This window comes from Mycteria americana, chromosome 7 (genome assembly GCF_035582795.1).
Source record: "Mycteria americana isolate JAX WOST 10 ecotype Jacksonville Zoo and Gardens chromosome 7, USCA_MyAme_1.0, whole genome shotgun sequence".
Classification (NCBI taxonomy): domain Eukaryota; kingdom Metazoa; phylum Chordata; class Aves; order Ciconiiformes; family Ciconiidae; genus Mycteria; species Mycteria americana.
Window position 1 is genome coordinate 36,777,080 of NC_134371.1, and position 27,626 is coordinate 36,804,705.

The following is a 27,626-nucleotide window of genomic DNA, read 5'->3' on the forward strand; positions in this document are numbered from 1 at the left end:
ATTTTTTGTTATTTACAAAAGTTCCTTAGTCTAGAGATTCCTATATAAGCCTGCTGCCTTGGAGGTATTGAGAGAGAAGACTGAGAAAGAAGTGTCAAGAAAATGTACTTTTAATCCTGGTCATGCATTCTTTTTAATGACCTTTTTTTACATAGTAACATACTATCATTTGAGTAAAAATACCTTTCAGCCCCTTAGATGCATTGAATAGTGTAAGTATTTATTTATTATTTTTCTGTAGACATGCTTTTTTTCTCTGTTCCTAATAATCAGCTATATTATTATTTATCAGATTTCTTATAGTGCACGCAAATAGTTTCTAATAGCTTTTCTTGCTAGTTGGCTCATCAGTCACGTTCTATACAAGCCTTTGCAATCACAAAATGACAGGGTGAGACAGCTAGGTCAATTCTGTTTCCCTGGAGGGCTAGGGAGTGTACTTGCACACCAGCCTCCTCTATAGCTGTGCAATGCATAATCTCCCCCCCCTTTTGTATGGAAAAAGTTCTGTATTTGTTATGCAGTTGTGCATAGCCACTAGTTAATCTCTTTCTCTTGTAGAATGACATCCACAGAATGCCCTTATCTTTTACAAATTAAAGAAAATTATAATATATGACCACTTAATTTAGAATTTTAATTACGCTCCATGCATAGTCACATGTTGCCTTACAGAGTCTCAAACATTGGGCACTTGCTTAAATTCTTGACGCTTGTTCTTCAATAGGCAGTTGTAACTGTTTCCAAAGTTTTCAGTTTTAATACCATCATATTCTGTAACTTCTCTTCTATGCATGGTGTGCGTTTCTTAACATAAGAGCAATTTTATCGGTTTAGGATAAAGATCCACTGAGCTTGGTATGCACTAGAACAGGCCTAGAGAAGAATATATGAACAGGACAAGCCTTATTGTGCTATTCCTGTTTCAAACAGTATGGATCTGACGTAATGTTCTCTTTTTACAGAATAACTAGTTCTTTATTTTAAGCCTGTCACTTGCTAGTGCTGGATGGCACCAGGTGAAACTTGCTGTGAGAAACAGTGAACAGCAGATTCTCATTCACTTTCTTCATGCCGTGTGCAATTTTAAAATCTTCGTATAGTGACAATGCTTTTGCTTTTGCAAGAGGACTAGTCTGTTCACTTGTTCCTTGTACAGAACCTGCTACATGCCTTCAGCCGTCCCCTTACTGCCCTTTATTATACCTTTTCCTGTTCTATTGTATCCCACATAGAAGTTTCATAACAAAATAACTGCTTTTTCTTTAGTCTTTCACCACTAATTTTAACACTGAGTTTGATTGCAACAAATTGCAGCTTTTTCTGAAGTAGGTGATTGGAACAGTTTCTGGTAGGAGAAGTTTAGCTTGGAATGATTTTTGATCTTCCTAAATCTTTTTATTATTACGCTTAGGTCAACATTCTTCGTTTTTTGAAAAAGAAAGGAAAAAAGAGGTTGGAAAAAGACTTTGAACCATTCTACTGGGTTTCTTAGTAGATTTGATTGGAGATTAAATAAAAATTTAATTTGCTTACAAGAAGTTTGAAAGCTTTGCGGTAAATAAAGGTATCTTTATAATCATAGCTTGCTTCAGTCAGCTCCTATTCTGGTCACTAAGAAAGGGAAGAAACTTAGGGTGTTTTGATATTAAACATATTGTGTACAACTAACTTTTAGCAGCTAGTGTTCTGTGAGAATTTAGTTTCTTCCACGGTATTGGTTACTATTAAAAATTATTTCATTTCTACACATATAGGCCTATAGTAAATCTGTTTCAAATTTTGTTTCATAGATTTTCACTGACCTTGATTGATACCTTGGACACTCTTGTGGTAAGTTTAATCTATTGATAAACTTCGATAAAACAAAAAGATTGTCTTTTTATGCTCAGACTTATTTTTAGATTTCTATTTTGTTAAATTATACATAAAAAAATACTAATTTTTCTTCAACTTTGATCTCTGGCTATCTGAAGTGGCTATTGCTTGGAAGAGCTTCAAGTGGTGCGATGGTGGTGTTTGGAGTTTGTTGCAAAAAGAAAAGTAGAACAGTTCATTCACATTTCATTGATGCTTTCTTATCTTGTTTTCTTGGGCTCTAACTTAACAAAAAAGTATGTGAGTTTGCTTCCCATTATAGTCTAAAGCAACATGCTGACTTATAGGTGAATGCCTCTTAGTACCTACTGAATTATTTATGTTTTTAAATTGTATGTACACATTTCATGGATGAATTTGTGTGCACTTAAATATATGTTTAAAAAAATGCAACCCTGGACATGTTTGCCAGGAAATGTTGCCAAACTTCTTATGTTCCATCTCTTATTAAGATTCCAGTCATTAATAAACTACTTTTTGTTAGATTTCAATCCCTTTGACATATTTTGTCATCATAAGATAGAGTTTGGATATCAGGAATTTTTGGCTATTCACATCTACAGGTAAATCTAAAGTTTTGAAAATCCTTACTGCACTGATTTGGTATGTGAATCATATAATGCTCTGTCTCTGACAGCGCATGATGTGCTTTTATGACGATTTTGTGATTTTATGATGTGCTGCGTGATGACCCTTAGCTCTTTTGAATTGGGACCACAAACATGGAAAATGTGGAATCTGGAACTCCCAGTCTCTACCAGACACTCAAATGGATTATTGTGGTTTATTTATTGTTTTCTTGTCTTGGATCAGGATTAACACTTGTGGAATTTAAAGGCACTTACAATAACGAATTGGATAAATCACAAAGATTCTTAAAGATCGATTGAACTAAAAGAAAGTCAGTGTGAAAGAAAATCTGTAGGAAGTGCCCTAGCTATTCTTTAGGCACAAGGAGAAAACTGTTGGGAGGAGGAGGACTGCTAGGACGATTCACTGAACTTAGGATGTGGCTCTTTAGTCTGTGGATGGGAGGCTTCTGTGAAATCGGAGGCATCGGAGCAGGCCAGTCTTTGCCCACTCTGCCAGCACAGCCTGCAGCCCACTGAGTCCTGTTGCATTACATTCATGGCATGGGAGCAGGGGAAGGAACAGACGAATAAATCCCTGGGTAATAGTTTAGGTACATTCTCAGTGACTTTATTCTTTGTGTACAGGTTTTATTCTCTTTCGTGTATCTCTTGAGAAAAACATTAATACTAATGTCTGTTTGCACTGTATCAGAGTATGCCCCTGCAGAATATCGGTCTAAGGCATATTAAATGCTTTCTGTTTTAATTCATTGCACTTGTTCTTCCACACCTGAGTGTGACTGTATTAGCTATGTTGGAACCTAAACACCTGGTTACATTTGTATTCCAGGTGTTAAATAAAACCAAAGAGTTTGAAGAGGCTGTAAAAAAAGTAATAAAGGATGTTAATTTAGATAACGACATAGTTGTATCTGTCTTTGAAACCAACATAAGAGTCCTTGGGTGAGTAACTTTTATGTTTTCAAAACTCTTAAAATTTTGTGTTTTAACTAAATGTCCTTAAGGCATACCTTTCTGTGCTATTTCACCTCATTTAAAACAGTTGTGCCTTTGTCAGTTAGCATAGCTTGACACCTGCCCTAAGAAAGGTTTTAAAATGCTAGGCAGGAATCCATGCAGTGGTACTGAATCAAGTTGGCCCCCATCTAACTGCTGCAGGTATAGCTTTTTTGGATTGAAAAAAATTGTGCATGCTGAGGTAGCAGTGTTTTTTCTTAATGGAAACAGTCTTACAGATTACACTGTTCAATACCTGATTTAACAGTTAGAATATTTCAATACTTAGGGTAATAATTATTTCAGGTTGGAAGGGACCTGGGGAGGTCTCTCGTCCAACTTGCTGCTCAAAGGAGGATCGGAGCAGGTTAGTTTTAAGCTATTATATGCAGGTTTAGAGATGCTGGTTGTTTTTCTTGACTAGATATAGTTTAATCACTGGTTCATCAACTTTAGGACTGAGTCCTGAACAATAAGAATTGCTTCCAAAATATTGACAGCTCACCTTGACTGTAATTGGAGTTGCATCTGCTCAGCATTTCTGAAAATCAGGGCCATGTGAACATAGCACAGTTACTTACATAGTTGTTTAAATCATAGAAATTGCTGCATTGCTGTTGAGATGAATATACCTATTCAGATGTGGATAACTTTTCTTGCATTTAGAGGTCTCCTAGGTGGGCATTCAGTGGCGATTATGCTGAAAGAAAAAGGTGAATATATGCAGTGGTACAATGGTGAACTTCTGCACATGGCAAAGGAACTAGGCTACAAGCTTTTACCTGCTTTTAATACCACTAGTGGTCTCCCTTATCCAAGAGTAAGTTCTCTGGTTTCTGCAATTCAGAATTACTTCTGTAAGCAAATTTTTTGTTGTTTTGTTTTTATCTCAGTTTCTAAAATCACTTGTATATTTATTAAGTGTACAGAAAATCAAAAGCTGATAAATTGCTTATTTGTAATACATGCTACCTAGTATTTTAAAATACAGTTTTAGTCTCTCTGAATCCCTACATTTCCAGCTCTGAAAATTCTAGTATACATTGTTGTGGGTAAATAGTAACTGCAGAAATCGTGTCTAATCACTCTCTACTGATTTCTTGCTCCCTGCTACTATAGGCACCACCAAATAGCTGAGGAGAGTAATTTTTGTTTTGGTACATATCTCTCACTAAGGCACGGAAAGAGCAACTTGCAAGCACTTGCTTGTGAATTTAGCACAAAACTGATTAACCTTCATGGTCTACATCCACATTTTTAAGAGGGCGAAGGTAGCTGTAATCTAAAAATATTCACTTAATGTAAAAACTCTCATCAAATTCAAACAAAGCATGGCACATATATTTGAATACAGAAAACTTTCCCGTGCATATCATCTATTGAGTTTGTGAGATGTGGCTTTGATTGGAAACTTTCCCATAAATTAAAAATTTAGGCTTAGTAAATCAGCATTTTTCTAGTGAAAGTGTCTAATTCAAAATGTTCGGGGTTTGACAGTCTTCTGCTGAGAGGGCGCTCTCCAGAATGCAGAAAGTCATGTTGTGTCCGCAACAAAATTGAGTCCATCTAGCAAGGTATTTTCTGGAGTCAGGAGTAGAGAGATATTTACAGAGCTTAATTTCTATGAGCTCTTGTGATGATCTGAGTTTCTGGTTTGCTGGTAAATAAATTGCTAGAATTAGATTTTCAGGGTGGTAATCTTTTATTCAAATGTCCAGTGAACCAAGGAGGGTTGAGTATTTTGGTTACTTCTGGATAATTGTATGTACATGTTTGAGTTGACAGTATATGGTAAAGCAGAGCAAAACTAAGGGGGGGTGAGGGGGTGATCACCCCCCCACCCCCGCCTTTGGAAAAAGCATAGATTATGTAGTTGCTCTACAGACCTATCATGGGAGTGTAAATTCTTTCAGCTAGTAAAAATAAAGATGATAACCTCTACTTTTCTCTAGGTTAACTTAAAATTTGGTGTAAGACATCCAGAAGCACGAACAGGAACAGAAACTGATACCTGTACAGCTTGTGCAGGTACCTTGATCCTTGAGTTTGCAGCTTTAAGCCGATTCACAGGAACATCTATATTTGAGGTTTGCTTTCCATTATATCTTATTCTTTTGGATTAGGTATTCATTAGTGTTCTGTTGCTTTTCTGTAATTTTGGAAAAATAATTTTGAGTTTATCAAATGGGTGCATGTCTTAGCTATTCTGCACAAAAAGTTTGCCTGTGTTCAGATTTGTTGTGTTTGTGGGCCTTTTTTCTAAAAGTGTTAATTTGTTTAAAAAACACAGGAAGTAATTTTGTTTGAAAGTAGTTACAGTCATACAGAAGTAAACAAGATAAATACGCTGAAGGATAATATTTGCATAGTTTTTGGGTAGAGGGGTCAGGACTAGAAAGAAGAAAAGCGAGATACTTGTTCCTTAAAATGCAGCTTAAAAAAAAAGGAAAGGAAAAAATCGTACTCGTGTAGTCCCACTGAAGTTGTGCAAGACCTGTCTAAGGGTATACTGTCAGCAGGAAGCTAAATGAAAATGTCTGCGAGTATTTCTTTGATATGATACCAAAAAAAAGCACGCTTTTTTTTCAGATTAGAATTTTTTTGAAATCTTTCAGTATGAGCCTAGTATTTAATTTAGTTTCATGGAACTGAGTGGAAGCATAGCTGGGCTTGTGTTGAGTGTTTCGGTAAAACTTGTCCCCCTAAAATCCCATGCATGTGTTTGGCAATTTAGAGCCATTTTTGTTGGGTAGGTTGTTACCTTCATATTACTTTTTGTGTATATAAAGAATGTATTTAACTTGTGTACTAATGAAAAGGCTGCTGCTCCACATTGAGATGTCTGAAAAGACGCAGCGATTTTGATTCTAAGGCTATTATATTTCTTGAAAATTTTTTTTAATTAGGTTACACTCTCCTGTCTGTATGCACAATTTTACAGTAGGAAACCCATGCAGAAGGATGTTTGACTTGCCTAAGACCATACAGTGTATTGGCAAATAGTTGTGTAGTCAAGCACCATTCTTTCTAATCAGCAACAGAATAACTATATAAAATGTGGACTGAACATCCTACTATTTAAGTGTATGTAATGTAATACTGAGTTTCATAATTGTTAGATATGAAACATCTTTTTACTTCATGGCATCTTAATTTCAATAGACAAAAGAATAACAGTATCTGTGTTTTTCTATAATTTCCTGTAATGAGTGTGTTTTGTTGTTGCAGGAATATGCACGGAAAGCGCTTGATTTTATTTGGGAAAAGAGGCAGCGCAGCAGCAATTTAGTGGGCGTTACTATTAATATTCACACTGGAGACTGGGTCCGCAAAGGTGTGTGGTATTCTGACTCGGAATCAGTGACCACAAATGGTTTTGGGCAAGAAAAAAATGTTGACGCGCTTCCCCCCGCCCCCGCTGTCCCCAACACATTTATCTAGACTATTTAAAAATGTTAATGGCTGGGCAAGTGGAGTTACATAATGTCAGTGCTGGAGAAAACTGCTACAGTGAAGCCTGGCTTTGCTCTTAAAGGGTGTTTTCGTAGAGAAACTAGTTTTATTCATTGCAAAGAAAGTGTTCTCTGATTCACTTTAATACTGAGATGGGAATGCCTTTGGATAAATTTTCAGAGATTCTACTATAAATACATAGGAAAAATATAAATAGGACTGTGGTTGTATATGGCAGCCAGTAGAAATATTTTCATATGAGAAAAGTGAAACAACTGGCTTCAATGCATGTCTGTTCATATTACTGTGGGCGCTGATACTGCAAAACCTTTAGTATAGATGTACAGTACTGTGTCTCTACATCCATTGGTGCCTTAATTCTAGTGATAGGAGCCTTTTCCTTTTACTGAAAAAGCCTTTAAAATCAAACTGAAACCATGTGAAAATACCCATATAGCTACTTAAAATAAAGCCACCTTTTCATTTTCTGCTGTTTCTAGATAGTGGAGTTGGAGCAGGAATAGATTCATATTATGAATATTTATTAAAAGCCTATGTCTTGCTGGGAGATGACAGTTTCCTGGAAAGATTTAACACGGTAAGTTAACGCCTTGCTCAGGTTTATGCCTTCTATAAGACAAATTTAAGACTAATTGTATTGTCAGTCAGCTGTTATCCTGGGAAGCCTATGAAGAGATCTTTAGCAGAATCTCTGTGACTTCTGATGTATCTAGTGCCAGCTCTTTTTAATATGATTTTTTTGCTAAACCATCACCTGACCAGCTATTTTAACCCCGTTCAATGAAAATTGGAATCTTCTGGACCTTTTTCCATGTTTCCAGTACAGGAGAAGCTGTATTTCAAGATCACCTTGGAGAGTGTAATACTGCAAATATTTCTGTGAAACAACATAAGGGCCTCTTGTAACAAGCCATGGTACAATTTATTTCTGTCCTGGAGCAGCAAAAAAGATGTGAAAATCAAAGTGTGGATCTTGCATTCACTGCAGATCCTAAGGCCCAGTATACATTTAAGTATACTTACAAGGTGAAAAACACACTTAGATTACTAAATTCATAAAGATTACTAAGCAACTTTGTCAGCATCGTTATTCTTTCATAAGAGCATTCTTTCTTTTGAAAATAGTAATATCCAATTAAAACACTTTATATCATAAAATGATTTTATATCATAAGCAGTATTAAAATTGGAATGAATCAGCAGCTAAAGGCCTGTTACAACACTTTAAGTGTACTGATTATTTCATATTCCTACCCCGCAGCTGCCATTATTATGTTTTGCCTCAGTTATGTCTGTTAACTGTATCCTATTGATTTGGCTCGTGTGCTCATGATTGTACCTTCTGTGCTTCAGAAAATAAGAAAGGCAGCGATCTTGGGGAGTATAGAATTGGAAGTCAGCAAATTGACAAGTTTTAAAGTTCGTCTGAGCCATCAAGTCCAGCAGCTGTGTTGGGTTTTTTTATACTTCCTTTTCCCCTTCACCTGAGATGTATTTGCTGTAGAGTTCTCTTGTTCAGAGAAATTAATTTCAGCTTTGTTTAGCGTGTGCTTAAAGATTCAGCCAAAACAAATGTGCCTTAACTGTGGTAGTTACTTGTTTATCACATGGCTGCTGAATATACTTTTTTGTATGTGTATTACTTGGAAAAGGTGATTTGTATTGCATGTGTAACACTGTGGAGCTTTGCAGTATTTACTACACTTTTTTAGCTTGCAAAACTAAAAACTACTGTGTATTGCCAAATGTAATAATGATTGGGAGTGTAGTACTGGTTCTTCTATTGAAATAAAATGCCATAATCTGGTGATCTATATCTGTTTTGTAAAATGTATTGATAATATAAACTCATGATTTTTCTGATGTTTGTCAGCACTACGATGCCATAATGAGATACATTAGCCAACCACCTCTTCTTCTTGATGTTCATATTCATAAACCCATGCTAAATGCTAGGACGTGGATGGATTCTTTGCTAGCTTTCTTCCCTGGATTGCAGGTAAGGTTTAAAACCCGTGTGCAGATGATTTTAATAAAAAGTAAATTATTAAATAGACTGGATATATAATTGACAAATCAAGCTTAGTAACTTGATTTTCAAAAATACTGAATGAGGATTTCTGCACTCACTCCTCCTGTCACTTCAGTGCCTATGATGCAAGTTATTGTGCATTTCTGGCCATGTTGAATATCAAAAAAAGTATGTCTGTATGATTTGCTTACTTCATTCCTAGTCATGAAAACACTCAAATTAAGCTGCCTTTTTAGTCGTCTGGTGACAAATTTTCTAGTTTGTGTGCCATTTATGTCTTTAAGACAAACTAAATCACATTTCCACCACAGTTTTCTGTAAATGATAGAGATCCTTTTTCTACATAGGCAGTAGTCTTAATGAGCTCACTGATTTTGCTTAAAAAGCTCTGATGGAATATCTGTGGCTTACACTGAAAGGGGGTAATATTTACAGTATGTATCTGCTGGAAATGTAGAAATTGGTCTGTAGCTTTACATGAACACAGTGAATGTACCTAACTTTGAATATCATTCCTATGCATGGTGAATTAGTGTTAATGTTGTTATTGAATTTTAGGTGTTGAAGGGCGATATTAGACCTGCTATTGAAACTCATGAGATGCTGTATCAGGTTATAAAAAAGCATAACTTTCTTCCAGAGGTAAGGTAGTAATTTTTTGATTGTGTAAGCTGGTTCTTACCTCAGTTTGAGCACTCAGATATCCATTTGAAGAAATAGTTAGGTGTATGTGTCATTAAAGCCAAAGGCTCATTTCCGTAGCATTCTTATGTGATTTACAGTTCTGCATGTATGACAACTGTGTTTTGGATATGAAATATTTTTCCTTCAGTTATGCTGTAATTAACACAATAGGAAGCTGCTGCTATTAATAATTGCTTAGACTTTATATCTCAGCCTTTCAAAATTGACCTTGACTCATTTCAGTATACAAAACTTGTATAAGCACACATAGTACTAGCTGCTTAGTAATGTAATAGCATTAATGCTAAAGATCACAGTCATCTTTATTAACCCAAGGAGGGAAACTAAAGACTGAATTGTTCTAAGAGAATGTTCTGAAATTTTGCATAAAGTCCTTGAAAGTGGGTACACGAACTTATCTGTAGATATTGCAAGTGCAGTCTTTGAGCAACTTAATTCTGCACAGAAAAGCTTGTTTACCTGCTGAAGTATGTGTCTTTATTCTGTGGTGACCCAGAATATACGAGAGCGCTTCTGACTCTGTTTGTAATTTTGGCTTTCCTCTGGTGTAAGCTTATTTCTGTTAGAGAACACTTTAAGTTACATCACATTCACCTAATGTGGAAATTGCAACCAAAGAATGCTCTCTAAGCACTGGAATGTTTTTTCTGAGTGCTTTTAAAATGGTACGATTTGGCTCCTTAGGGTGTTTTGGGGTGTTTTTTTCAGTGCTTTGGACTTACGAAGGAAACTTTGAAAGAGGAGTTGGTTGTATTTAAGCCAATATGCCATCCCCTTTAGCAAAGACTTAGCTTAAACCCTAGTATGAACTAGTAGTGAATGTAAGCCATCACAGAAGTGGCTTTTGCCAGTGCATATTAAAAGTGAATACATAGACTAAGAAATTTTTAGGTAACTTTATGTTAGAAACAGCTGCTTACCATCTGTCAGTCTGAAATGACAGTTCAATGCACTGGAACTGTCAGGTGGTAGGTATGTTTGCAAAAATGGTATTTGTCAAAGCTCAGGTCATCTCTATGTAGTGGCCCTTCACCAGGCTACTGTGGTTGGATTGCAGCAGCAGCTGTGTGCTTGTGCTGATGGAAGCAATTGGAGGCTGTGTGCTGCCTCCTTAACACACTTAGCTGTTGTAATATACTTAACATAGGATTCAAAATAAACCTGTGTTTGGTTTTCATTCTTGCGTTTATTTTTGTCTGTTCTTTTTCTTCCTCAGGCATTCACAACAGACTTCAGAGTTCACTGGGCTCAGCATCCTTTAAGGCCTGAATTTGCCGAAAGCACTTACTTCTTGTATAAGGTAAGATCACTTTCATTCCTCTGACTTTTGATCACTTTGTCTAGCACCTAGAATTTGGTTCGTGTTTTATTTCAATATAGAATGAGTAGTGTATCTCCAGCTTATTTTATCTACTGGAGCCAGTTCTGTATATAAACAAGATGAAAGTATTGGTTATCAAAAATTGTTCTAGGAATTTTGTTATATATGCCTTGAATTAGAAAGAAAACTGTGAAGTGACAAAGGCCCATATTTTTGAAGATACTTAGGTGTTGCTGATCTCTCTTAAAGAGATCTTAGAGACTAAAAGCAAAAGCCACCTGTACATTGCAGAGAAGAGCAGTGCCTAAATGTCTTGCGTTTCTGTAGGTATTTCCATGTGCTTTTCTGCATATCCATAAAAGGTAATGCAGTAGTATCTCAGAAGTTTCTCTAGTGACTGTTTAGCACTGTTAATAAATTAGACTTTACTGGTGTCTGAGAAGGTATGGAATCAGTAAATTAGCATTAGGAAAATGGAAACTGCTAATTGTACAGTAAGTCTAAGTGCACCTATCTGTTTGGGTTTGGGTTTTGTTTGGTTTTCTTTCGTAGGCTACTGGGGACCCTTACTATCTAGAAGTAGGAAAAACACTCATTGAAAACTTGAACAAGTATGCAAGAGTACCTTGTGGGTTTGCTGCAATGAAAGATGTTCGTACAGGAAGTCATGAAGACAGGTAAAAGTTTTTGCAATGATTTTTTTCATAAAAAGATTATAGGAAAAAAAAATCTAGTTACCCTGTTTATGTAATCGAATTAATTGACTTTTGAGTAGCTGGCTGTCTTCAGTTTGATAACCAAGTCTTAAATTACCTGTTTGTCGTAGTCTATAAACTATTGAAATAGTTTTATAGTTTGTTACATAAGAATATTTTTAGTTTAATAACTTTTCCTTTGTCTCAGAGCAATAGATGAATTACTTTCAAACAAAATATACTTCAAATCAGGAAGTTTGTAAAGAGCTTTATTTGTTTTTTCTATAATGCTGTTCTGTACTGAACATGCTGAATCATTTCCCTCCAAACATAGTTTCTTCCAAGTGGAAGGAACGCTAATGGAATTAAGTTCAACAATAATAGTCGAGAATTCTTCAGAGATGGAGCAATATGAGTGTTTGTTTTACTGATGTTTTAGAAAAAAGGGGATCTTTCTAAAGGATATCCATTTTTTTTCCATAGAATGGACTCTTTCTTTCTGGCTGAGATGTTTAAATATCTTTACCTGCTGTTTGCTGATAAGGAAGACATGATTTTTGACATTGAAGATTATATCTTCACTACAGAAGCTCATCTATTGCCACTTTGGCTTTCCACTACAAACCAAACCATCTCTAAAAAAAATACAGTAAGTAACAGCTCAAATTTAAATCAGTTTTAGTGGTGCTTTGAAGCAGTTCCTTTTTTTATGAGAGGAAATGGGAGAAAAATCAGGAAAAATCATAGTTTGAAGAAGTACACCAGTTTTAACACTTCGTTTAATATGAACTATTTCATCATATTAACAGTGTCAGTCACATGAGTATGAATAATGTTTCCATGACTGGATTCTGCACCACTGAATCTTGAGAAAAAAGCTGTGGAATATTAGCAATATTTAAAAAGAAGATAATTCCCCATCTCTGTACAAATTTGAAAATAACACACTATGATATTTTTATCTTCATCTTTATTTTCTATTATTTTTTCTAAAACATTTGCAACAACATGCTTAAGGCTTTTTGAGACTGCTACAAAGTTACTTTGACAAGATACAGCTATAGCTTTTGGGATATTTAATTGTTTTAGTCCATGCAATAGACATCTATTGTGTAAATGTGAGAACATTTATGGGTTTATAAATTACTTAACCTTCCAAAATAACCTATAGTAATACAACTGTGCCATGAAGCACCTTAAATACTCATCTCTTTTTTGGTTTTGTACTCAGTAAGGTGACATAATTTATCTTTAAGGCAATAATACTGCTGGCAAGCAAAAGAAATGCATGAGAATGTCGATAGAGAGGTGTCTAGGGCATCAGGGACATAAATTCCCTTATGTTAGTGTGCTTCTATTTTTACCCTTTACTGTGTGTTTTACAATAATGTCTGGATCAGAGGAAAATGGTCATGTTGCATGTCAAGCCATGTGTCCTGGAAAAATCTTAAAATTGAGAAGAAGGCACTCTGTTTTTTGGACTCGAGCATTAGACAGTGAAAAATTTTTAATGACTTGCTCTTAATGTCTAACATTGGTAATACGTTTAATGGGGGGGTTGATTTTTCGTGTTGCTTGACAGCGGAGATCCTACACCCTCTCCGAAATGTTCTTTCCTTCAGCATTTATCGTCTTTTGTCTTTGAGTTTTGGAAACGGAGACTGTTTTTTAAACAATACTCTTTTTTATGGAATTTATCTGATGGGGAAAAAAATTATAAGAAAAATGGAATGTGTAAATTATTTTTAATATAAACACAGTGCTAGTAAGCCAAAATGTCTGAGAGAGAGCTGGTAGTAGCAACCCAACATCCTGTTTTTATTTATTCTCATAAACATGAAAGGTTGTGTCTTACTACGCTGATGCTTGCTATAGCGCTTGCAAGACCTTCTTTCTTAAGTGAGGTGACTACTATTTGTCACACTAAGAGCATAGGTACTTTAAAGTGTTTATTCCAGTAAACTAATAGCCTTTTAGGTCTTGGTTTTTAGGGAGCCTTTAAATACTTGATTTTTAATTTGCTAATATGTTGCAAACAGGTTTTTTTCTAAGTAGATAAATAATACATTAATTTTTATAGATGAGAAAATTAACTTGCTAGTTATCCAATGAGTTATTTGCAAAACTAAGAACAGGCTAAATATGGCTCCAAATCACTGTACATGTTCTGCGTGGTTTCACATGTTACAAAACAGCGATTTGTGCAACTGTTAACTCTGTTATCTTTTCTGAAGATAGAGATTGTTTGAATCATATATATGATTTATCCTTGCCCATTCAGACTTGCAAGTCTGGCTCCTGAGGAGGAGAATCTTTCTTAGTAATACGAAGCAAGAATTACCTAAGGCCTGCAGCTGGTCCACTTAGCATAAAAGGCAATATCAAATGAAATCGTAACTACTTCCTTTAGTTGTCCGGCACATAAAAGTACAGGGGCACTAGCTACGTCATGGGTGGGCTTGAGGAGTACTGTATGCCAGTAGAGGATTAGCTGTGTTTGCAAAGATTTTCTAGAAACTGTGGATACAAGTTTGGTAAGTTACAAATTAGAACTGGTGTTGTATTTATCTATCCCTAGAAAGGGGTTGTAGTGCACTGGTTACCCTTTATTATTGCAAGGTGTGGCACAGAAGAATGATGTGCCACATCATTCCTGGAAACTGTGGTTATAGGACACTTAATGCATTCAGCTGCTGTACGTCCTGAGTACACAGATTCCTTAAGGGTATGTCTATCTGTTGGTTTTCTTTGCGTAAAAATGTAACCTACATTTTTAATAGGTGATCTGTATCTTTCATTTTAGACTACAGAATACACAGAGCTGGATGACAGCAATTTTGACTGGACCTGTCCGAACACCCAGATTCTTTTCCCAAATGACCCTATGTTTGCTCAGAGTATTCGTGAACCTTTGAAAAATGTGGTGGATAAGAGCTGTCCTAGGGGTATTTCCAGAGTGTAAGATGAATACTTTATGTCTTTTGTTAGTGTAGGAGTGAGTGAAATAAGGTCTGTTATGCATGGAAGGAGAAATACGTGGTATATTGGAGCTTTCTCTGCTTGAGTTTGTAGTCCTTTTGGAATGGATAGCCTAGCTAGGGGAAAAAATCAGTTATGTTTTCTCTGGCATCATCAGAAAGACTTAATTAATTTCCAGCAGGAATCAGCAAGTCTTTCAAAGCAAAAGGAGCTTAATGAGCCACATACTCCAAGTGGGAATTGTAGCCCAGGTATTACAGGAAATATGTCTCTTCAATTTGTAAAATTGATTTCTGTAGTCTCTTGAACAGTTCTGCAACTCTTCTTTGTAGTAAGCAAGTTATGCTACCATACATAACTTCACCTATTTTGAAGAGTTTGGGACAGTCTGTTAAAGCTGAGGAAGTTTATCCTTCTGACCACCTCTTTGATATTTACACTTCCTGAGTAAAACTGAGTAGCAATTATATGAGGAAAACTGTTTTTAGTCAGTCTTACAGTAATGCAGACTATTTAGAAATGAGAGATACATATGGTAGTTTTATCATCAACATTGCCTGTGCTTTTTTGCACTAGAAAAGTATTGATAATATCGACAACTTTTAAAAAAGATAGTTTGACTGAGAAGTTGCATTCTAGTGAAGATTGTACTCCACATTATTCCAAAGAATTCTAATGTTGTGGTGGTAGGAATAACGTGAGAGTTATGTTTCAAGAATAATCTGGTTTTTAAAACTTTGATCTCTAATATCTTTTGGCAGAGAAGAGAGTTTGGGAAGTGGACCAAAACCACCATTGAGAGCCAGAGATTTCATGGCTAGTAATCCTGAACACTTGGAGATACTGAAGAAGATGGGAGTCAGTTTAATTCATCTGAAAGATGGAAGAGTACAATTAGTACAGCACGCAGTGCAAGTAAGACCTGACAGTACTTTTTTTGAAAACTTTCAGTAAAATCCTACTAGCAATGATATTTGACACTTGGAGGTTCAGGAGGGACAGCCAAACCATGGAAAGAGAGGCACATGAGCTGGATATGCAACTTTATTTAGCAGGCTGATGCTTGTTAATATTTTGCCTGGGCAACACTTTTAACTAATCTTCCATTAAATTAGATGGAGGCTGTTCATGTCAAAGTGATGTAGCTAATAGCATCTTATCTGAAAATACTAGCTTTCAGTGTGAGATACTTCCATTTGTTTAGGAGGTCTATATGTTTGTTTGTTTTTAGTCTTCTGTGTGGTGGAGGCACTAAAAAGTTGGCTTCCTTATTTGAAATGATGAATAAGTGCCAGTGAGCGTCCACTCTGTATTTTGAAATCTTTCTAGTAGTGGTCCAAGCAAACATAACTTCAATTTTTTTTTTTTTTTTAAGTTTCTCAAACATTTAAGAAGAAACTGTTTATTGTTTCTTTACTACTCAGGCAGCAAGTTCACTTGATGCTGAAGATGGCTTACGGTTCATGCAGGAAATGATTGAACTCTCCAGTCAGCAACAGAAAGAGCAACAGCTACCTCCTCGTGCTGTTCAAATTGTTTCCCATCCATTCTTTGGCAGGGTGGTCTTGACTGCTGGACCAGCACAATTTGGGATGGACTTATCCAAACACAAAGCAGGGGTATGTAAGATGTATGTGTGATCTGTTCCTAGCTTTCTGTTTAGTTTCCTTATTGCATAAGCCTAAATTTTACAGTACTGGTACTATTTCAGGGTGGCCAGATAGAGGGTGATCAATTCATTCCAGTGGTTAGAATGACAAGGCGCAGCAATGACAGAACGAGAGTAGTGACAGTCTTTTAGATGAGTGGCTTATTGGTCTGTGGCCCATGCTCTGCTCCTGAGTCATCAGTCATGATCTAGGATTTCAAATGCATACATAGTATTTTTGAAACAAATTTATATCATCTGCAGTGCATATCTTAAGAGATGTTAATTTAAGGGAAGGTTTTCTTACAGTGTCAGTCATGAGTTTGCAGAAGCCCTTTTAGAGTTAGAGTAGGCTGTTCTTTACACAAGCTTTTATGAAAGGCTGTATCTAGAGGGAAGAAGAAAATATCACAGAGGCAATGGTCCCTATTGGAAGCAGTAGGAAAACCCAATGACTTTGGGCGAGATGCAGCCCAAAAGAGGAGTTCCAGACTAGCAGTTCACAGAAGAAAATTTTCCAGAGACAGGAGTTCACAGGTATAGACAAAATACACCGAATATGAGGATTAGGTTTTCACTCGGTCATTCTTTGCTTCTTAGAACTCCAGCTTTAGGGTAAAGATTGCCTGCACTGACAGAAGACACCACTAAATGCATTAGATTAACTGAAGAAACGAAAATGCTTAGGAATCTTTTGTAGCTTGAACCTAGTGCTCTAATTATCTCTTTCTGTTTGTTTTTGTTTTTCCAAACAGAGAAGAGGATTTGTTGCAACCATTAAGCCATATAATGGATGCTCAGAGATCACTAATCCTGAGGCAGTGAAAGAGAAAATTGCTCTGATGCAAAGAGGCCAGTGTATGTTTGCTGAAAAGGCACGGAACATTCAAAAAGCTGGAGCAATAGGAGGCATTGTTATTGGTAAACAAAACTTTAAGTTCTTTATTTGTGTAAATGTAACCTGTATTTTACAGATTTGACGATACTGGAGAGCTGACAAGAAGCTGTTAAACTCTGAGATGACAGTACTCCAACACAGAAATTGTGCTTTCAGAAGATGAAGAAATGTTTTGGTTTTGTCTGGTTCTGCATAAAAAGTGTAGCTAAACAAATTGGGATGGGTGATTGTCACTGTTTCTACAGATTAAAAGTTGTTTTTTTAAGGATCACTGAATGTTGCAATAGTGCTGTCTACTAACTGCTAAGGAAAACTTGAGATAAAAATGAAAAATGTTAAGGAAAACAAGTACCCAAGTTGGCTTTTTGCTTTTTACAACCAACTTACTATTTTCTGCCTGGGATCCTCTTAACTGACTGGGCAGTAGAAAGCTGCTGAAAAAGTCTGCTGACGTTCAGAGTTGTAGTCTGTATAACAGGAGGTTTGCTTGCTTTTCCTTTTGTGTGCATCTGGCTAGATGACAATGAGGGAAGCAGTAGCGACACAGCTCCTCTCTTCCAAATGGCTGGTGATGGAAAGAGTACAGATGATATCACAATTCCCATGCTCTTCCTCTTCAACAAGGAAGGAAACATTATACTAGATGCAATTCGGGAGTATGAGGCTGTGGAGGTGCTCCTTTCTGATAAAGCAAAAGACAGAGGTAAGATTAGAGGTTATTTATACAAATTCATCTTCCATCTGTGCCATGGCACAACATGAAAAGTACAATAGTGACTTCTATTGTTACCCAAAGGTGCAAACGCATTATTTGGTAGCTGTAGTTTTCTGTTTGACACTGGTATTAGTTTTTTCCGTAAGAAAGCCGTTATCTGAGATGTGTCATTATCTGCTTCCCCCTCCCCCAAGTTAACATTAACAGCCAGAAATGCTGTTCATAAGTTAAATCTCAGTTTGACTAATGAGAAAATACAGCCTTTTGGATTCCTTTTGAACCCTTTTTGTCATAATCTGCTTTGAAGTAGTGTCAGGAATAGCGTAAGTGTTTTCAGTGCCCTACATTGTAAATGCCTCTCTTATCAAGCTCCCCAGTGACATTCTTGTACCCAAAATGAAAGAGACAACTGCTACAACTATTTTGCCTATCTATGGAGAAGTGGTTATCATGAGAACTAAGACTGCTGACCTCAGATGTTTTGTGTTTTTTCTTGTATAATACAAGAAAATTGTAAGCTAATACATTCCCAATTAAAATGTTTGCATATGGCAGAAAATTCTAGGTTTTCCTTTTGTAAGCCTTCCTCGTAGCACTGCTTTGTCCAAGCAGAGTATGTAAGAACAAGTATCTCTAGTAAACCAGAGACAGCGTTTATTTTCTGCACATTTGCAAAGGTGATATGCTGAAAGCTACAGTGTTGTTTCTTCATAGCTGCTTACAAATTCCTCCTGTGTATAACTACGGTTAAGATGCTCTAACAAAATACTAAACACAAAAGATAGGTCTGCATTTGAGAATTTGTAATGCGTATCTGCTTCTTCCCCCCTCCTCGTGCATCCGTTTGGAATCCCAGCAACAATCTTTAAAGGTAAAATGATTCCAAACTACATTATTGATAGCAGTAAGTATCCCATGTTAAAAACAGCATATGCAGTTAAACTCCCTAGAAGTCTTGAAATATTAGTGTCCTGTATACTAGCTGTAAACATCAAACTCCAAAGAAATCTGCATGGTTAAATTGGACAGCTGTTGTAAAGCTAAATCAGTACTTGAGATATGTATGTTAATTGCTTTGAGTGGGGGTGTGATAAGGGAGGCTTCGGCTTTGGTGCTCTCCTTAATTCATAGTTCAGTAAACTTATGAAACTGTCCGACTCCCACTTGCTTAGGTGTGGGATCCTGCTGGATCTGGGGTTGTTTTAAAATCCAGTACTAAAAGTTCAGTGCATGCAGTGGGTATTTGCTTAAGACTGAAGGATGGCAACTAGCACTGACCCCAGCAGTCACTATTCAAGTTTGAGGAACCAAGACTAGTCTCACTATATTGTTTGCCCTCACATAAAATGTGTTTAAATGTCTTCCCTCCCCTCCCTCTGTAAAAGATGTTCCTTAATAACATTAAATTATCATATCAATGGGAAGTCTGCACTTCCTTGAGGAAATAAGGCCAAGGGAAGTGACCTTGCTTTTGAAATACATAATAAAATGCTGCCTTTCTGGTTTTTTTTCCAAAACATTTTTTTTCTCTCCTCTCTCAAAGACTTGGAAATGGAGAATATGGACCAGAAATTATCTGAAAATGATTCACATAAACAGAATTCAGAAGAAGCTACTTTAGCATCTCGGGATGTTGGTGCAGTCAATGAGGAGCCTGAAGAAGGAGAAAACTCTGATGTTACTGACCCTGATTCTTTATCTCCTGCTCACACAGACAGTGACAGCGTTTCCATTTCAAATCAGGATTCCTATGTCCCTGGAACTGATGAGGCTAGTGCTCTGGAGCCAGCACGTACACAAGGGGATCACCAGCCTCAGGAACAAAAGACCGAGACAGAGTCAAATTCCAAAGTTAACTGGGATAATAAAGTCCAACCTATGGAATCCATATTAGCAGACTGGAATGAAGATATAGAAGCATTTGAAATGATGGAAAAGGATGAGCTATGACTTGTAATAATAACTTATTTGTTAGTAAACAAATGGAGAACTCTTTGGGTAGAAGTGAGGCCCTGATACCTGAGAACTAGAAAACATATTCAGTATTGTGATGAGCAACCAGGTTTCACCTGGAAATTACCATAGAAATCCAGCACGCGCTCTTTGTATTGTTTCAATTTTTCCTGTTTAAAAATGGGAACGTGCAATCAAAGCATTTGTCTGGCTCCACTGCATGGTGCTGTAACCCAGGAGGCTCATTCAGGGAACAAGCCCGACTTCTGCGTTCCAGGCTCCGAGAGGTCACACTCCCTTGGTCTCTGGAAAGCAAAAGTTGAACGCAGTGGGGTTAACATACCATGTAACGGTTATCGATGAGAGCACTTGAAGGCAGTAGGTGAGCCACTGTTCTGGTTGGAGTGAAGGTGCAGTTTCACTGATCTCTACTGAGTTGAAAGCCTTCATTGATAGCAGCGGGTGAAATTGTTTCCATTGTCGTGTCTTTAAGACACAGCTAGAATCAGTTTGATTTTTGTCCTGACTACTGAGACATAGTAGTGTTGCTCATCACTCCTTCCATTTGTTACCATGAAGAACAATCATGATGACATGCAAGTTTTCCCTTCTGCTCTGCTTTCAACTAGAGAAACTGTATAAACCAAAGGCAATGTGTACTTTGTAAGCAGGTTCCATCAGGGAAACTAAGACAGCCTTGGGGTCTACCAGATAAAGGTTCATGGTGTGTTGTGAAAGTTATGCTCGAGGTTAAGGTAAAGTGGACAAGGCAGATGTTGAGTTATAGGTATTTCCTTTGGCCTCCCAGGTTGAAAAACTCAATCTACCCTGAGATACGGAATTTAAACTGGCAATATTCTCTGAAAGGACACTAAACAGAACTAGATCAGCTATAACAAAATCTTCCTTTTTCTACAAGTTGGACTTCTAACAGCGTGACTTTGTTGTCATTCTTTTTATATGCAACTTCTATACGTGTGATACTTAAGGCGATGAGGCCAGTTCCAGTAGCAAAGTGCAACAATTTTGGCTGTTGGGTCCATAGTTCAAAGTATAGGGGCGTGAACTGTGAGGATGACTGGTATGTTACTCTGGGCTTTGGGAGTTTGTTACAGGTAAGTGTGAGTCCTAATTTGTTATCCCTATTATGAAAAACATTATTTAAATAAAAATGGGGATGTTTAAACAACTGAGAGACATTTTGACTGTGTCCAAAGAAACTGCCAAAAACTAATTAACTTGATTTATATAAACTGCTTTTAGTGAATTGTGGTTCAAAGAATTGTTTTATATTAAAGAGTAAGTTAACACTGCCTATATGCTGCACCAGGCTAAAAATGAAGGTTTATATTCATCTTTACAATGGAAAAAAAAAAGCACCCAATCTGAATTGCACCTTTCATTTAGCTGGTGAAATTATGCGTGCTGAATATGCAACTGTTAATTAGTACAGCCATACTGTATTTATTTATGTATACTCCTGTACAGCATGAATGGAGAAATCCCAGGCAAATGTTGTATACATGTATACTTAATGACACTTGCTTTCAAGAGTATCAAAATGCACAGGCACCTTTTGAGAGCATGACAGTCAATCAGAATATTATCCATAAACTGAATGATAACTTTAAATCACTAGAGTAGGAGGTAATTTTGAGGAGGAAATGAGGTGGTAGTGGAATAGTGAGTAAGTGTCCTTTTAAATAAATCAGCTTTTAAATGTAGTTATAATTCCTTTGCACAAACAACTGTATGGAGGTTTGGACTGAATGAGTAGGGCTGGAAGCAGCTGGGTTTTTCAGTTGAGAAATTTATTTATGTTTTTTGTTATGTGAGTTTCTTCATGGAAGGCATTTGATCGTGGGAGCCTTTTAAGTGTCCGTTGTTACTTGGAGCCCCGGTCCCCACCTGAGGGAGGCCGTGCTCCCCTGGTAGCACCTGGGCTCGAAGTGACGGCCAAGTGCAGTCAGCTGCAGGATCAAAACCATCAGGTGCAGATCAAAAGTTTTCACTCTGATAATTTCTTTGATCTGTCAGTGCTTAGTGCCACAAAAGGAGCATTTTTGTTCCTGTGCTCTTCAACATGGACTACATCTTCATACTTGTTAGCTCTTTTGGTGGAAATAGAATTATTTTTATAGCTATAGCGGCCCTCTGGTCATTATGTTAAGGCTGTCAATATAGTAACTAAAGGTTTTCTTTTTTTACTTGCAGAAAATGTAGGTGTAGATATAAAATTTTATTAAAAGATTAACTTTCCTTGCCACCACCAGCTCATTTTTATTTAACTGCTTTTTTCACATCTATTGCTAAAGCAGCAGACATTAGCTCTCCTTTTAAGGGATTTCGAATGATCCCAGAACTCTGTATGGATTTGAAGCATCATTTTGGTGGTGGCCTACCTCAGATAACTGTTGCCTCCTTCCTTTTGGGTTGTGGTTTTTTTGTTTCAGTTTGGTCTACTTTACCTTTGAAACCATCATGAGAGCTATAGCTTTGTTTACAGAACTGAATAGGGTAAGGTTGACCTTTTGGGAAAGAGGACTAAACTGGGGTGGGGGGGCAGTTTTATTCAGGTTATTTTCACTTTATATTTCCTTATGAGGAAATAGGCTTTAGTTAACCTTTTCATATCATTATGAAAATAATTCAATTTTCTGTCACTTATCTTAAAAAGCAAAAAGAATGTATTCATCAAAAAAACAAAACCTTTTGGAGAGGGGAGTAAGTGTTCTTCCCAAATTTTTAGAAGTCTGCTCCCTCCATGTGGAATATTGCTTGTACATCATTAATCAGTAATCGCCTCTTTTTGTATGGTATTGTACAGTTACTTATATGGTATTGAACACTGAAGAATTCGGGAATCACAGCTGGAACTAGCACTTACTCCATGCCATATAATTCAGATCAGCCAATTAATTTCTCATTTGATCTTAGAGGAATCTTCTCAATTGTTTACATTTATTGTTTGTTAATGAAGTTTCAAAAAGAGCCCAGCTTTGGTTCTCCTCCTCTTGCAAGCATACCTGAAGGCCAAGCATTAGCCATGAATAAGTGTATGTTGAGAGGTTAAAAATGGGACATCTTATGCAAAAAGCATCAGTCAGAACATAGAAAATAAACCATTCTGTGAATGAAATATTGTATGTTCAGATTTTATAAGATTTTTTTTTTAGCCAGCCCAATTTACAGCCGTATATTTTCTTATGAAAGATGTCTAATAACAGGTGCTGTAACACTTTTGTTGGGTTTTACTGTCTGGTGATAAGTGTATACAATATTTCTAAGGGCAACAATGTACTGTGATGTAAAAGTCTGGGCTAAAATGTATATAATCTGTGTACATAATTGTGTACTTGATTATAACTGCTGATTGTAAAGATTTAATAAAATGTAAATATTCTGGTCAGGCTGTGCTAAACTGACATGCCCAGCTGTCTTTTCCTTGATTTTTAGCAAGGCCTTTGGTAGTCGCACCAATGCTGTCCCATGTCTTTAGTTACCTTTAATGAGGGGAAATTCCCAGCTACCACCCTGGAGAAGCTGTCAGTACCCCAGCAAGCAGTGTGCTATCCTGGGCCTTTGAAAGGCAGAAGGTGCTGATGGGAACCTCAAAGAGTTCTGCATCTGGCAGCACATAGACCTGTCCTGGCTACCACAGGGCAAGGAAGCAGCTTTGCAGGAGCAGGTTGAAGGCAAGCCCGTGGTGAGCTCTGGTGTGTGCAGGCAGCTAAGCAGGTGTGCACCCTCCCTGCCAGGAGGATGCAGAGGTGCACAGCAATAGGTGAAAGCAACAGACCCCTTGCAATGCAGGAAATTCTGAAATAAGGGATAACTTTTCACAGTGAGGGTGGCCAACCACAGAGATATATATAATCAGAACACCTCAGTATAAAATTGAAAGTAGACTGGGAAGGGCTCTCAGCAACCTCATCTAATTGGACTATTTCAACCTCTATTATTCTATGACTTGGGCATTTATTTTTTGTTTTTTTAATCCATTCCTGCAGTGAGAATACAGATCCTCAAAAGTTCATTTTGATGGGGCAGGGGGTTTTAGACCAACCCTTTCAGGACTAACATCTCCAGCACAATGGAGCAGCCCTTTGTGGCTGCATTGCTTTGCGTTTTCCCACCTTTCTTCATAATCATTGTGGCCTCCTGTCCGCAGGATGCCTTTGATGCCTTTCCTGCAGGGATGCCTCATCCCTACCTTTCTGGCTTGCTCATGTTGTTCTTCCCTATCTGACCATTAACCAAGCATCAAATAAACACCAAAAAAACAGGTAGACGTTCATCCTCTACAAGTGCCTGCATCCGACCTATGGCCATGGATCATCCATGGTGCTGCCCATGTGGGCAGAGGGATGCAGTTTCTTAAAAGAAGCACCAATTCACCATGGGAAACCAGAGCCCAAGATTCAGCACAGGAGGGTTTAACCTGTTGTCCTTCCTGCTGCTGGGGCCTGGTGGATGGGGTCTTGGGGGGTTGGAGCAGAGCCATGGACAGCAGCAAAGTCTCTCGTCTCTACTGCGGTAACTGGTGAGTTCTTGGAGCAAACCCTTGGCAAACAGCATTATTTTTTACAAAAAAAAAAACAGAACAAAACAAAAAACCCCCTCTCTTAGAGGAACCAATGTTCTCTCAGAAATACTCTCCCATAGGCCTTAGAGGATCTGGTTTTCTCTTTCCATGTTCATCTCTACCACCTTGCCAGCTGTGATGCCCAGGTGCTGTTTGAAACAGCAAGGAGTTGCCCTCCTCTTGCAGATGGTCTCTGAAAAAACAAAAATATTATGCAAAATTGCAGCCAGGGTATGCCTGCATCCCTCCCCCTCTTTATATTTATTTTCTAACAAGAAATCAGGGATATGTATTTATTTATTTCCAGGTCTGAAGGTCCCCCTCTCCAGGGACACTCGTTGCACAGATGTGCAGAGTAAGGGAGGCACAGCAGCAACACTACATCACACCTCCTATTAAAACTATCTTTGATAATTACTTTATGCCAATAGTGGTATTGATGGGCCATTACTCCATTTTCACATTTCCACTTTACAGTTAGGTCACCTGAAGCTGGAGGACTTCAGCAGCTCTGACAAAAATTCAGCTTCTGCTGCTGCTCATCCCAAGACCCATCATTCACATCAGCCTGAAGCTGCCCATGGCAGGAGTCCCATTTCCTTCCTAAGTGCTACATAAAAGATAATGTTAATAAACGTTTCCAGCTGGAATGGTGCTATAAAACACCGTTTACCTGGGAAAGTTCACCCAAGCTGTTAAACCCCAGCGTGGGCAAATTCATCTTTATTAATCCTTTGGTGGAGGGCACAGCATGATGGCATGACACCAGGGCTGGTCTGATTGCAGAGGCATTTAAGCCAAAATTGCACCAAAAAGAGTGCAGAGTACTCCGTGGTACCGCACGTGCTTTCAGGGAGCACCGGGACCACATGAGGACGGCTTGGGTGCCCCACCAGCTGCGACACCAGGACAGGCCTGATGGCAGCAGTGCAGGGCAGAGAATGAGAAGAAATACAGAAAACCAGTTTCACTGTTCCTTAAAACACCCTACCCAAGCATTTCTCTGCCTTCAGGCTCTTCGCCGGGTGCTGCCATCGCCTTCGCAGCACTTCAGGCTGTGAGCACTGGGATGGGAAGGAGTCACCGGGTTTTGGGCACGAGCCCCGGCTGAGGGGGATGCTTGGAGGTTTGTGCAGGGACACGCGGAGCAGGCAGAGCGGCAACATGGGCAAGAAGAAATGATGAGCAATTCAGAGCTGGTTGTACTGAATTTGATGCATTTTAGGATTTCTCTACGGACCTCTTCTGCTCCTAGGCAGCGGGGTGGTAATAGAGTAAATGTTGATCATTAGAGATGTGTGTGATCCTCCCCTCCACAGCAAAAGCCATTTCCCCATCCTTCCTCTGGCTCAATGCTCCTCGCACTTTGGTTTAAGAAAATTAGTAAAGAAGGCTTAGAAAGGCATAAGGGCAAAAAAAGGCAAAAGATATGCAGGAAAGGGCAAAAAGGCATTTCCAACACGGGTTGGCTCTCATGGTTGTTTTATGTAACTGAGCACGTGGCTTTCCACGTTTATTTTTGGGCTTGACATGGGTTATCTGCTTGCCAGGCAGAGAGCATCTCTGTTAAATGATGTCAATCTTCGCTGCACTGGCATTACAGCATCATAAAAAACGACATAGCTGCTATTTTGGGTAGCAGCTCTCTCCAACTCAGTGAATAAATGCATCTCCGTATGACTCACTTCGGGGGATTATTAATAGACACAAAAGCAGAATGCCAAAACCCCGAGAATATCACTCAGTTTCCACACGTAGCTTTCTAGTTTCTCAAAGCAATCGTACTCGAGAACTTTTTGTATCAAAATTTAATTTTATATATATATATATATATATATATATATATATATATATATATATATATATACACAGGAGGAACAAATTTTCTATTCAACTCACATCTTGAAGGCTTGGGGAAGGGGGGGCGGGGGGGAGGGAAGAAAGTCCGCAGCGATGGAGGACGCTCGTTGCTCCAGCTCTGGGCGACCAGGGTACCACACTCCAGTCCTGCATCGCACACTGGGCTAACACCCATTCAGAGCAACGGCTCCTGCAAACAGACCCATTAAGATGAGGCTGCCACTATTAATAAAGCTTGAAATAAAAGCTCAGGTCTCCTGATTTAAACAGAAACCGTCCAGGATGGCAGAGCAGTGGGGAAGAAGTGAGTCGTTCCAAGGGGGAAGGGATTGCACGCTTCTCCTTTTGCTGTGTGACACCCGGCAGACAAATCAGTGATAGGCAGCAACCATCAGATAAAGATACAGACTCAAGCCTGGAGCTCACCCCATCCCTGGGCTGGCTTCTTCATTCAACCAGCTTTTCAGTAATTAGGCTGAAACTCATCAGTGGGGTCCTCCACACCATCCTGACCCCACTGCCACATGAAACTGCTGCGCTGAAATAGCGTCAGCTTTGGTAACACAGGTGAACCTTTAAAAAAAAGGACACTTGTCCCCTAAAATGTTCTGTTGGTGTTCACAACGCTGCCAAGACCCTGTCATGGGTGCAGGGAATAGGTGTCCATGAGGATGGTGTTATAGGTGGCTTCTATGAAGCAGGTTCACAGTCCCACGCATGTTTATGATGATGACAAAGAAGAAAGATGAAGATTACGATGATGATGAAGAAGAAACAGAATAAGATGATGATCATGATTCTGCCATCTTCAAGCTCAAAGCGAGCATTTACCCGGATGTCGTGGGTAGAAGTATGCAGCTAAATTAAAAAAAAAAAAAAAAATTTTCCTAAAGCAAATACATGAACTTTTTTGAATTCTACCAACTTTCACATTTTGCAGTTCCCCTGAGCTGAGACTCCTGTCCCTTTGCCACAACAGCACAACAACAGTAATACGAATTTTCACTTCACGCTTACCCAGCTTTTTGGATGTTTGACCTGAAGGTTTCTTCCCCAAGAGTAAAGCAAATAATGTGCCCCCCCCAAAACCATCCCTGCATTCCTTGTCTCCTCTTCCCCAAACATCTACAGAATTAAACTAAATAGAGAAACATTTCAGCCTGAAAAAGGAGAGTTTCCCAGCAGTACCAGGACCCAGAGCAGGGGCTTCTAATGTTAAACACTCCCAAAAGCATCCTCCATAAAGCCACATTGGTAGGAAGTTCAACAAATCTGTGCTTTCTCAGTGAACACC

General features: G+C 38.1%; 1 protein-coding gene across 1 annotated transcript in view; it reads left to right on the plus strand.

The window, feature by feature from the left end:
• EDEM3 (ER degradation enhancing alpha-mannosidase like protein 3) overlaps positions 1 to 23,306 on the plus strand; it is a 31,397-nt gene extending 8,091 nt beyond the window's left edge. Inside the window, exons 4-20 of the mRNA XM_075507836.1 lie at positions 1,794 to 1,833; positions 3,301 to 3,413; positions 4,134 to 4,287; positions 5,420 to 5,554; positions 6,696 to 6,801; positions 7,421 to 7,518; positions 8,815 to 8,940; positions 9,532 to 9,615; positions 10,895 to 10,978; positions 11,552 to 11,676; positions 12,178 to 12,343; positions 14,498 to 14,652; positions 15,435 to 15,588; positions 16,098 to 16,292; positions 17,077 to 17,242; positions 17,737 to 17,922; positions 19,478 to 23,306. Of these exons, the coding sequence (XP_075363951.1) occupies positions 1,794 to 1,833; positions 3,301 to 3,413; positions 4,134 to 4,287; positions 5,420 to 5,554; positions 6,696 to 6,801; positions 7,421 to 7,518; positions 8,815 to 8,940; positions 9,532 to 9,615; positions 10,895 to 10,978; positions 11,552 to 11,676; positions 12,178 to 12,343; positions 14,498 to 14,652; positions 15,435 to 15,588; positions 16,098 to 16,292; positions 17,077 to 17,242; positions 17,737 to 17,922; positions 19,478 to 19,884 (2,494 nt within the window). The 3' untranslated portion in view covers positions 19,885 to 23,306. The remainder of the gene's footprint in view (positions 1 to 1,793; positions 1,834 to 3,300; positions 3,414 to 4,133; positions 4,288 to 5,419; positions 5,555 to 6,695; positions 6,802 to 7,420; positions 7,519 to 8,814; positions 8,941 to 9,531; positions 9,616 to 10,894; positions 10,979 to 11,551; positions 11,677 to 12,177; positions 12,344 to 14,497; positions 14,653 to 15,434; positions 15,589 to 16,097; positions 16,293 to 17,076; positions 17,243 to 17,736; positions 17,923 to 19,477) is intronic.
• The last annotated feature ends 4,320 nt before the right edge of the window (positions 23,307 to 27,626 follow it).